This window comes from Amborella trichopoda, chromosome 8, assembly GCF_054954075.1.
Source record: "Amborella trichopoda isolate Santa Cruz 75 chromosome 8, AtrichopodaSantaCruz75HAP2 v2.0, whole genome shotgun sequence".
Classification (NCBI taxonomy): Eukaryota; Viridiplantae; Streptophyta; class Magnoliopsida; order Amborellales; family Amborellaceae; genus Amborella; species Amborella trichopoda.
The window spans coordinates 313,154-325,953 of NC_142343.1; the positions used below are offsets into that span (position 1 = coordinate 313,154).

General features: G+C 34.9%; 1 protein-coding gene across 6 annotated transcripts in view; it reads left to right on the forward strand.

The window, feature by feature from the left end:
• ABH1 (ARM repeat superfamily protein) overlaps positions 1-8,866 on the forward strand; it is a 33,636-nt gene extending 24,770 nt beyond the window's left edge. For 4 of the 6 annotated variants that reach the window (XM_006848164.4, XM_020669471.2, XM_088873037.1 and 1 more), the window contains exons 13-20: positions 420-488; positions 5,926-6,044; positions 6,151-6,289; positions 6,404-6,892; positions 7,384-7,683; positions 7,888-8,048; positions 8,157-8,256; positions 8,423-8,866. In XM_006848164.4, coding sequence (XP_006848227.1) covers positions 420-488; positions 5,926-6,044; positions 6,151-6,289; positions 6,404-6,892; positions 7,384-7,683; positions 7,888-8,048; positions 8,157-8,256; positions 8,423-8,527 — 1,482 coding nt within the window. In that variant the 3' untranslated portion in view covers positions 8,528-8,866. The remainder of the gene's footprint in view (positions 1-419; positions 489-5,925; positions 6,045-6,150; positions 6,290-6,403; positions 6,893-7,383; positions 7,684-7,887; positions 8,049-8,156; positions 8,257-8,422) is intronic. The other 2 variants (XR_016060148.1, XR_016060149.1) reach the window with 1 other exon arrangement.
• The last annotated feature ends 3,934 nt before the right edge of the window (positions 8,867-12,800 follow it).

Sequence of the window (12,800 nt, forward strand, 5' to 3'; positions counted from 1 at the left end):
GTAAATTAACCACAAGATTATTAACTAGTAAACACCAACATTGTCATTGCTTAGATGTAATATAAACTTTTATAAGTTCCCAGCAGCGCAAATCAAACAGCATCATCGTCTGAGCCTTATTTGAAGTGCAAATCAAACATGAGATTTAATAATCAGTAAATATCAAAAATATCAGAAAAGAAAAAAGGGTAAAACTATGGTAAGGTGTTCGAAATTGACGTAAAGAGCATTTATAATTGTACAATGTACCATTTCTATCATACATTGTTCAAGGGGTGCCACATTAGCTTTGTTGGTTTTGAAACACCACAGAACAGCTTTTGTAGTATGTGGGGTCTCTTTATATGCCATATTCGAATCCTTGTACTTGACCTCGTGAGAATATTGATTGATTAATCCTGATACTTGTTTTGGTGCAGCTTCTTTTGCTTCCTCAACCAGCCTTCAAGCCAATTTACTACACACTGGTCATAATTGATCTTTGCAAGGTAAAAGAAGTTTGTTGTTTCCCCTGTGATGGTTCCTTCGTATCGAGTTGGATTTTTTAGTATCTTCAAAATAATAATGTATTAATATCTTGGCTAGCCCCAAGCTTGAATTCCACAATGTTAAAATAAGGAATATTTGGCAAAGTACATCATCATCATCATAGCCTTTTACCAATTAATTGGAGTCGGGGACTTTCAATAAATCGGCTTACCTTAAAATTGGAAAAAATTCTTTTTTATTTTAAAAAGTCAAATGAAAAAATCGGATAAAAAATACGGATCGGCAAAAATACTTCATGTAAAGATATCGCCAATATATCGGACTAGGCTCAAAAAATCAGAGTAAAAAAATCGGATAAATACATATAAAAAAAATACACCATATCAAACCTACTTAAATACATATAAAAAAATACACCATATAAAGAAAAGCTAGATCAAGCCGAAATATTACAGGGTTTGATAGCAGTTCCCCCTTCTCTCTCTAGAAATTTTCGGATTCACTAATTTTCGGATCAAACCTCTGTGAAAAATCAATTTAGAGAGAGACGATTAACACTACTAAGATGTTGAGCTTTCTTGCACTTTGGTGCATCTCCGCCGTTGCCGTAGAAGCTCATCTCTGGTTCACCATGAAGTAATTAACAGTGCATACATCCTTTGAGATTAATCACTTCAAGACCCAAATCTGGAAGGGGAAAGAGACCCAAATCTCAACCAGAGGAAACCACCTCTGAATCTTCCCCCTTTCTTTCAACACCCTCTCTCTCAAACTCATCATCATTACCAAACCCCATGGCTCTCTCCTTTCCCTAACAATGCTCAAACTTCTGGTGAAATATCACTGGGGAACCAGCCGGAAAACTCATCAGAAAACCAGAGGCGAAGGCTGAGCTTTCAGTCGAGAGGAGGCAGAGGTGAGATAGTGGAAGTCGAAGGCGGTCATATAGTGAGAGCCATAGGTTGGAAAGATCGGCACAGCAAGGTCTGTACAGTGAAAGGGCCGAGAGATAGGTGTGTCCGCCTCACTGCTCATACAGCTATTCAGTTCTATGATGTTCAAGATTGGCGTGGTTATGATAGGCCGAGCAAAGCAGTGGATTGGCTCATTAACAAGGCAAAACCAGCCATTGATGAGCTAAAAAAGAGGACCCATGGCCAAAGCTCGAGCCATGGAAATGCCCCATGTCCTTTTGGGGAGGTTGATTTGGGTGGTGCACCTCATAAGAGGTCTGCTTGATTGTTGAATGCAAATTTGAAGCACTGTAATAGTAAACCAGCGCAAGACTCAGAGCCACCATTAAAGCCACTTCAAAGATCCATCAAACCAAAATCAAATCATTTTTTCACAGCGATTTGATAGAGTTCTTTGCAAAGGGGGGGGAGGGAGTGCCCAGATTTGAGCGGGGCTTTTTCACAGTGGTTTGATAGCAGTTCCCCCTTCTCTCTCTAGAAATTTTCGTAGAAGTTTTTTTGGACCCGTTTGATTCGTTTTTACAAAAAATCGTGTTTTTAACGGTATTATGAAAAATACACGTTTTTTGGATGAATTTTTCAAAAAACCGGTGTGTAAAACGTGTTTAAAAATGTGTCGTTTTTTTGAAAAATTCGGTGATTAATCGTCGAATTGCTAACTATGAGCTATACTAATCTTGGTCCGCCATTTTGTTTCATTAAAGATCATACCCTCAGTAAGGCCATAAGTCCTTTTATCTTTTCAGACTACTTCTAACCAGGTCTTTTTGGACTTGTCCCTTGCCCTTTTCGAGCCTTCTACTTGAACTAATTCGCCTCTTAACAAGTGCTGTACTACTTCTGCGCCACACATGGCCCGCCCATCTAAGTCTATTGTCTCTCATCTTATCGCCTATTGGTGCCACACCTAAATTTTTCGAATGGATTCATTTCAAACTCTATCCCTTCTTGTCTTGCCACTCATCCTTCTCAACATCCTCATCTCCGCTACACTCATTCTATGGGTATATTGTTTTTTATCTGCCCAACATTCTGCCTTGTAGATCAAAGTTGGTCTCACAGCTGTCGTATAGAACTTGCCCTTCAGCTTCCTTGATATGCGACGATCACATAAAATTATAGTTACACATCTGCACTTCGCTCACCTAGCTTTAATTATGTGTGCGACATCTTCCTCAATCTCTCCATTTTCTTGGATTATCGACTCAAGATATGGAAAATGCAGTCTTTTTGATACTTCTTGACCGTCAATCTTAACTACTTCCTTGTCTATATTCGTCTTATTACTAAACTGTCTTAATCCGGCTAATTTTAAAACTTTTGGATTCTAGAGCATCCTTCAAAAGTTTTAACTTTGTGTTGATGCCGTTTCGGGTCTTATCGATCAAAACTATTTCATCTGTGAACAACATGCACCACAATATCTCATCTTGTAAGTGCCTAGTTAAGTCATCTATAACTAAGACAAACAGGTACGGGCTCAATGCGGATGTAGATATTGTTACTGGAAACTCATTCTTCTCTCCACTAGTTGTTTGTACCAGTGTTTTAAAAAACGTCGAGTCGAACCGGACTTGCCCGGTTCGACTCGGAAATCGTGAAAAGGGGACCGGATCGCCTAAAAAATCGGAAATCGTCCGGTTCTAGAGAGAACCGGACGATTCTGTACAGTGAATCGCCGATTCACTGTATGGAATCGGCGAGTGCCGTACAGATTTTTTTTTTTTTTTTTTTTTTTTTTTTTTTTTTTTTTTTTTTTTTTTTTTTTTTTTTTTTTTTTTTTGTAATCCATGATAGATTTTTTTGTAATACTTGATCGATTTTTTTTGTAATCCATGATCGAATTGTTTTTGTTTTTTTGTAATCCATGATCGAATTTTTTGGTTTTTTGTAACCCATAATAGAATTTTTTGTAATCCATGATCGAAATGTTTGTTTTGTTTTCTTGTTTTGTTTTTTTTTTTTTTTTTGTAACCCATGATAGAATTTTTTGTAATCCATGATCGAATGTTTTGTAATACATGATCGAAATGTTTGTTTTTTTTTTGTAATCCATGATCGAAATGTTTGTTTTTTTTTTTGTAATCCATGATTGAATTTTTTGTTTTTTGCTTTTTTTGTAACCCATGATAGAGTTTTTTGTAATCCATGATTGAATTTTTTGTAATCCATGATCGAACTGTTTTTTCTTTTTTTGTAATCCACGATTGAATTTTTTGTTTTTTTTTGTAATCCATGATCGAATTTTATGTAATCCATGATTGAATTTTATGTAATCCATGATTGAATTTTTTGAAAATTTGTGATTTTTTTTTTTTAATCCATGATCGAATTTTTTTTTGTAATCCATGATAGAATTTTTTTAAAATTTGTGATTTTTTTTTTAATCCATGATCGATTTTTTTGAAAATTTGTTATTTTTTTTTTTAATCCATATTATTCAAAGAGAAAATGAGAGAGATGATGATTCTGAGGCCACCCTATCCCAGCCATATTATTCACATATCGAGTCCCAACAGCAACAGTGTAGGGATGAGCACGAAATACTGTAAATTAAATGCTGAATGGCGGTTCATGCAGGGAAAGAACGTATCAATATTCGCATATTCATTCAAAAATATGAAAATTCTTAATGGAGTACCCTCATTTTTTATTGAATTCCTAAAAAAAAATATTTGTAATGAATTTTAATAATTTTTTCGAATTTTTTTTAAGCTTTATTCTGACCGATTCACCCGATTCCCGATCCGGATCGGTTTTTTGGAAGCCCGATCCGGATCACCGATCCGTTTTTTAAACCATTGGTTTGTACGTTAGTAAGCGCTCCATCGTACATATATCTCACTAAGTCGATGTTGTATATCCACCAAATCAAATCTTGAGGTACTCTATCATAAGCTTTGTCTATGTCAGTAAAGACCATGTGGAGGTCTTTTCTCTTCTCCCTAAATTTCTCAATCAATTGGCTAAGTAGGAAAATAGCCTTAGTTGTTGACCTGCTTGGCATGAAACCAAATTGATTTTCAGATACATTCGTTTCATGCCTCAGTCGTTGCTCAATCACTCTCTCCCAGAGCTTCGTAGTATGACTCATAACCTTGATCGCTCGATAGTTTGTACAATTCTGTATGTCTCATTTGTTCTTGTAAATAGGTACCACAATTTTTTTCCTCTATTCATCTGGCATTTTCTTTGTTCTCAATATCTTGTTGAACAACTTCGTCAGCCAGTCAATGCCAATCTCCCCTATACACTTTCAAACCTCTATCAGGCTACCATTTGGTGGTCCTAAAGCCTTTCCTATCTTCATCATTTTCAAAGCTTCTTTCATTTCCGATATCCTAATCCTACAAATGTCTCTATGACCTCCACCCTCATTTATACCAATAGTTCCTGCTACCGTTATGTTCCCATTGTATTTGTCATTTAATAATTTTTGAAAATGAACTCTCTACCTTCGTTGACCTCTTCATCCTTCACCAAGACCTTTTGCTCATCACTCTTAATGCATTTAATATGGTCTAGATCCATACATTTTTTCTCTCATTTTTGCTGATTTGAAGACATTTTTTTCACCTTCTCTTGTTCCCAATTTACTATATAGATTATTTTAGCCTTACTTTCCATTTATTTAGCATTTTTCTTAGCATATTTATATTCTTCTATGTTTTGATCGTTGTTTCTATTACATTGCCAAGTTTTATAACATGATATTTTTTCGCTAATAGCCTTCTGAACCTCATCACTATACCACCAAGTTTCCTTATTGAAATTTCTTTTTCCTTTAGATTTTTCTAAATTGTTTTTTTGCCAAAGTACATCAAATAACATATTTGTTACTTAGCCAAAAAAGAAACATATTTGTTGGTCTGTGGATATAAGTGCAAGGCTTGTTTTGTGGCACGTGGCAATGTTATGTTTGTCTATTGATTTTATGTTCAATCTAAAATGAACCATACTTCCAAAATGCACCCTCTATCGTGTGGTTCAGCTTGGTTTGCATGAGGAAGATTCAAGCCCTAGATCTCTCTTCCAAAATCAAAAGGCCTGGTTGACAAATGAAATGGACGCAGTAGAGTTCTTTTGTGCTTCCCTATCAATCCATGATTTCGCAATTATAATTGCAAAAGATAAATACTCAATCAAATTTTTTTTGCAAAAGATGAAGAGAGGTCTTGTGTACATGCTGAAGAGTCTGCAGAAATGGCATAACCTAGATTGTTTTTTAACTTCAATTTGAGAAAAGCTTGACCTCTTGGTTGGTGCTGTCTCCAAGAACTCGAGATCTTTGTGGACATTGGAAAATCAACATGCATCTTCATTATGAGAATGTTTCTGATATTGGAGATAAATTCTTATTGCTCAAGAAACATGGCACTGTATGAATCTGTATCCATTTTCCCTTAACTTCTTTGTGCTTTGTTCTCCATTATTTTCACTACGTTTTAATTCTTTCTTTTAGGCCCTTCCGGGAGCTTTTCCTGCAGTTGTGGCAGGAGCAGTTCGTGCTATCTTTGAAAGGGTTGGTGACTTGGATATGGAATGCCGCACGCGGCTTGTCCTCTGGTTTTCGCATCACTTGTAAGTCTTTTGGTTTAATTATAATTGAAGCTTTTTTCACCATCACGATATATTTCTTTGGTTTATGCTATGTACTCCCCATTTATAATTTACCTTATGGTTATAGGTCAAATTTTCAATTTATTTGGCAATGGGAAGAGTGGGCTCATTGCTTAGACCTTCCTAAATGGGCCCCACAACGTGTTTTCGTTCAGGAAGTGTTGGAAAGAGAAGTCCGTTTATCATACTGGGATAAAATAAAGCAGGTCGTGATTATTGATTTAGTATTTCTCAAACTATCATCTTGAATTTTGCTTGACTGGTGTTTCTACTCTTTTTTTTTTTATTTGTAAAAAATTGAAATTATCAATTTCATGCAGAGCATAGAGAATGCCTCAACATTAGAGGAATTGCTTCCACCCAACGGTGGGCCCTCCTTTAAATATAGTGCTGGGGATAGTGAGGAGCACTCCCTCTCAGAAAACCTTTGCACCATGGTCAGAGGAAGGAAAACTGCTCGTGAAGTTATATCGTGGTTAGAAGAAGCTATTGTACCAACCCATGGCCCAAAAGTTGCACTTGAGGTGGTTGTTCAGACTCTCCTAGATATTGGATCAAAAAGCTTCACTCATCTTGTTAATGTGTTAGAGAGATACGGTCAAGTCATCTCTAAGCTATGTCCAGATCAGGAAAAGCAGGTGTGGCTTATAGACGAAGTGAGTTTGTATTGGAAGAACAGTGCTCAGATGACTGCCTTAACCATCGACCGCATGATGGGTTACCGCTTGGTCTCAAATCTATCCATCATCAGTTGGGTTTTCTCTCCTGCTAATGTTAAACAATTTCATACATCTGATCGTCCATGGGAGGTACCGTGTGCTCCTCCCTTTCAAATGACCTATCCTATTGAGATTGTTGTAAGAGCCAGTACAATCTCACTCTGCCAATCTAAAATGGATTGACCCAGTTGATATATGTGCTGCCCAGTGATTTATCGTGGCTTTTTTTTTTTTTCTAACCTTTAGGGATTGTATACTGTACTCCATTGGACAATGGGTGAAAAAGTAGTCCATTGGAGTCATCACCATTGGATGAAATAATAGAGATATGGGGGTGAGTGGAACCTACCTGTTCTGTTGTCTCTCTCTCTCTCCCTCGGGGGGTTCCCTCCGTCCCTTCCTGTCTCTCTCTCTCAATTCAGAGGATAGTGATGACCCCAATGGACTATTGTTTTCTATAATCCATTGAATTGATATCCATGGAACATTGTTCCCTTGGAAATTTGTTTGTTGACTTTGGTTGTCTTCATTATGTGTTTAGATTCACTCATTCAGCTTCTTCCATATCTTGTATTTGTTAGATTCTGAGAAATGCTGTGGGCAAAACATACAACCGCATTCGTGATCTGAGAAAAGAGATATCTTCTCTCGAGAAAAGCATTGTTTCTGCTGAAGCTTCTGCAGCTGAGGCCCAAGCTGAATCAGATGCTGCCGAATCAAGGCTTGAAGTAGTGGATGGAGAACCTATTCAAGCTGAACCCCCTTCGAGATTGAAGCGCTTGAAAGCATTTGCAGAGAAAGCAAAAGAAGAGGCAGTTTCTCTGCAGGAATCTTTGGAGGCTAAGCAGGCCCTCCTTTCACGGGCCATCACTGAAAATGAGGTATCCTATGGCTCATGTTTTCATGCTTTTGACCTTGTATATAGTTCTTTGCTCCCTTCATTCGATATAGTGGGCTGTTGTATTGTTTTCATTTATTTCTTTTTAAATGATTGTTCTATATACAGATCACTTATTATATTGCATGTGTCACCTAGAAGTATTGTTTCAAATGATTATTTTTTCATTTTGTACCATGCAATACAGGCAATGTTCATATCTTTGTACAAAAGCTTGGCAAATGTGCTGATGGAATGCCTTCCTCGCGTCTATTGTGACAAGCATAATGATCACATCCAGTTAGATCTTGATGATGAAGAATCATCCAAAATGGACGTGGATGATGATGAGAACAAAAAATCTAACCGGTAAATAATCCATTTAGTTGCTGTTCCATGTATGAGATCCAATTGTGTTATTTTCATTCACTTTACTTTATTGCATGTTTTTTTTCTTGGACGGTTGATGTTTGCTAGGGGAGGTGAAATTAATGGCCATGACACACAAGAAGAAGAGCATTGGTGCCACTGTACGCTGGGATATGTCAAGGCTCTGTCTAGGCAGTACGCTTCTGAGGTAATAATGTTGCATTCTTTTTCCTTTCCCAGTGGATTGTCTACATGTTGGTTCCTCAGAGAAAGGCTATTCATGAGATGCTAATATATTATTATTTTCCCCTTGGGGATTGGGGTAGCTACTGATCTTATACACTAAAATTGTGATGTCTTCTGATATGTTGCAGATCTGGCTGCATATAGAGAAGCTGGACGCTGAAGTGTTTACAAAAGATATGCATCCATCCTTTCTAAATGCAGTGTATGCTGGGTTACGACGTCCTTATCGGTGACATTCCCATTGAAAACCAAATGAATGTACTTGTAAGTAGTCTCAAGGATATTTATTATCGAAGCTTTCATCTTCATCCTCTTTATAAAGGCTATTCAGTTTACCAAGCCAAGTGGTGGAGGATATAGGGAAGAACTGCCCTTGAGAAGATCAGATCCTTTTTGTGTTTCTTTTGCCTTTACATTTTACTGAAAACGTGGGTTAGGGAGTTTTGGGAGGAAATTGTGTTTTAGCTTGTGTTATTTTGAGCTTTACTGAATCATGTATAACATTTTGGAAGTGTTCTGACTACCACTGATGTAGGAATGTTTATTAATGAAATTTGGGTCTTGCACTCGTAGAGACTTTGAATAGGAAGATTTCAATTCGAGGAGAGTCTTTTGGGATGTAGGAGACTGTCTCACTTGGGGTGGAACGAGAATTATTAGAGTTTCCTTTGCTTTTACATTTTTTGTATTTTATATCAGTGTATGAAGGTGAAAGATTTGCAATCTTAATCTGATATAAAATGAAGGGTGATATAAAATGAAGGGAGTGTATACAATGAGATCATTTATCTTTCATACATGGAGGTGATATAAAATGAGGGATTGTATATAATGAGATCATTTATCTTTCATACATGGAAGTCACAATTACTTACAACCATCCGATGTGAAATCTGATAATTCCGATGTGTTACAAAGTTCAAGAAAATTTCTTTTGGATTTTGAACTTGATTAATAAAATAACTCAGCCACCCAATATCGCATCCAGTGGTCAAGATCAATTGTGACGTTGTACTAAAGGTAAATGGTCCGTTATATATTTTCCTTAAAAAGGAATTGTACTGCATGTTATCAAAAAGTAGTGGGAGTGGAGCATAAAAGATGAAATATAAGTGGACATTTTTTCAATTTTAAAAATAAAATGTGCTTTTTTGTAATTTTCCTTTTATTTTTTTAAGCTTCGGTTTTTTGCCTGCTTGTTATTGTTGAATGTGGTGGGTGTTTATTTGCTTGATTCTGGTAATTGGTTTCATATTTTCCTTTTAGGGAGGTTTTGTGATCAGTTCCAGCAACAAATATAAATGTTCAGGAACTAATGGCACTCTTAGAGATTAGATGGATAAAAAGAATATAGACATGTATTTAAATAAAATTCATATTTTTAAGGATTCATTCTTAAACTCATTCAAAATATTTTTTTTATAGTTTATTCATCTATCTAACCATTCCTAATTTTTTTTCTCATGTTTATGCTTAGAGATTAGATGAATAAAAAGAATATAAACATGTATTTAAATAAAATTCATATTTTTAAGATTCATTCTTTAACTCATTCAAAGTATTTTTTCTATAGTTTAATCATCTATCTAACAGTTCCTAATTTTTTTCTCAAAATTTTTTGATATGTTAAATGAAATATTCAGTTTTGGTAGGAACAAGTAGCATACAAAAACCCCTTCTAAGTTTATTTCTTTGTTGCTTCGATTTTTATCCATAATAAAGTGCAATATTTGGAACACAAAAATAAAATGCTCTATTTGGATAAAAAAATATAATGGACTTTTATCGAGAAATGAATATAATTTATTTGCGACTTCATCAGTTGGATTTAGATAATAATTTAAATAATTAAATAAGAAAGTAAAAAAATATTTAGTCAAAGAGATTGGATGATGAGATTTTGGAGAGAGAAGAGAGAGCGGAAGGCATTTTTATAGATTTGGAGGAAAAATAAGCATGTTGACTAATTTAAACATCACGTAACTGTTTTTTCTACATTAATACATTTAATTGAAATATAATAAATAGTTTTCATTTTTGAAAAGGGAATTTACCTAAATACTCACAAGAGATTAGTTTTTCAACATTCTACATTCAATTTAAATATACCCATCAAAAGACATAATCATGACTTGAAATAGTTGCAAGAGGGTAGAATATTAAATAGTTGCAAAGTATTTTGACAAATTTTTGTACTTGGCAATAAAAAGAATTTTAAGTTCTAAATGTAATGTATCTTTTAATAAGTAATCTTGACAGTTTATTTCCAAAGTTTTCAATTTTTTTATAGAATCGCTCGATCTGTTTCACTTTTAAAATTTTAAATTCCATAATTAAAATTTGACATGAATTTTCAAGCAATTGTATGATAAGGTGGACACGTTTTAAAAGCCTCACCCTTTCCTGAAAGGATGCAACTTCTAAGGCTTATGAAAACAAAGTAAAGCCTCGCCTTGAATCTTTGTTTGGAAAGCCCTTTGGGCATTGAAAATTTTCATAATGATTCTAAGATCAATTTTGAACACCTTATATGGAATTTGTATGGTATAGATCTTGCAAATCTGATGGTCTAAAAAGGTTAAGGACCTTAAATATTCTTTTAATCCGTTTCAAGCATGGTAAATGAGATGTTGGAAATTTGGTAGGTGAAATGGGAGCATAAAATGACACGATTTCATAAATAGGATCTTAAACTCTTCATGTTTTTGGATACATATGAGTGTTATCTCAAGACGATATTTGTTCCCATTCGATATAGTATTTGATTTGTATAGGAAGGGTAATTCGTCATCTGGATGCAAGAAAACAGAAATATATTTTTCAATATTTGTAAGATCTATGTACATGAGCTTGAAACCCACACAATAGACACCATAATCTTGATATATTACAGAGAGAGCTTCTACTCGAGCTTGAAACCTATACAATACATACTGGAGTCTTGATATATTAGAGAGAGAGAAAAAAAATGAGTATTTTTTGCCCATTGTTGTGCTTGCTTAAGTTACTTTCTCATATGAGAGAGAGACCCATTTTATTGAGCCACAAGGGGGCTACATATTTACTATAGTGGTGGTTACATGCACCACCAACATTTACAAGTTACATTCCGGCCCTTAACTCACTTGTAGTGGTGGGTTATATGAAGGGCACCTCATGCACCAATATGAGCATACAAAGTACAAAGTACGTCATCAAGCGTCTTTTTGCCCTTGCCCTTGCCCCTTGCGTGCAGGTACTCATGGGGTGCGTGTCGCACTTCGCATGCTCCGCATATGTATTATTTCTCTCACGTTTGTACTCAAAGATATTGCATGAGAATTTGTGCTCTTAAATATAGCTCAATAAATTCTCTCTTCTTCAATATGAGACTCAAACCCACATCTTTCTCTCTTTACAAAAACAATTTAGGAAATAACCATAAAACCATATTGTTGTTTTGAAATATACTAAAGCATCTTTCAAACAAAAAATACTAACAGAAGATGGGTTATGTTAAGTAGGCAGCCAACATAAAATTTTGTCAAAATTTTATATGAATAATGAATCTACGTTATTTGCTTATACTAGGGCATTTCCCGTAAGCGACACACTATACAATAACCTCATAAAGTGAAAAAGATATAAGGATTTATGGCATTTGATAAAACAGAATGGCAAACTAAGATTCATATAGTCGACTCTAAATAGTTAGAAAAAGTTGGTTGATGATGATAACATCTTGCATATATGCGAATATTTAATTTTAGGGTGAAATGGATGATTTAGATAATTGATTACAATATACACTATTTTTGAGGCTTTGTCTTAATTTTTTCACAACTGTTGTCATGGCCAAGATGATTGGTTTGAAGGTTTTGCGACACTAGAATTACATTTTTCGGTTAGTTTTAAGATGAGGGTTTATTCATTTTGATAAGGTTGCAGCCCAACAAACCATTATCCTTCTTAAAATATCCCGCATGAAAGGAGGGTGCGGTTTATATAAAGCGGAGGCTCTAAATAATCAAAGTAAAGCATAACTTCAAATAGTGTCGAAAAATATGGTTTCAATACTAGAAATTTTTGTGATAGCCTTAAAATATATTTTTATTTCTAATTATATAATTTAAAGCTTAAAAAATAGTGTAAATCAAGCATATTTATAAAAACTTGAAAATTTTGAAAATTGATGGCCAAAAAACACATTACAAATGTACTATTTCAAAAACCACTAACAATTTCAAAACATGGATAGGGCTTGTCATCCCTACTGAATTACCCAAAAAAAAATCTAATTTTTTTAATGCGCATGCATCTTGATGTGAGATTATAAATTTGAAAATATTTGGGCATCAAAACTAACTTTTTATTGTGAAATTGTTGAGAAGCGCTGTAATTTGATTGTTTAAAACCGCGGGGTGAAAGCCAAAAGAAAAAATAAATTGCATGTCGTCCATTAAAGTGAAGGGAAAGCCTAAAAAACGTCGCCTATTAAAGCGCAAAGCATTTTTGTTGTTTTGATTC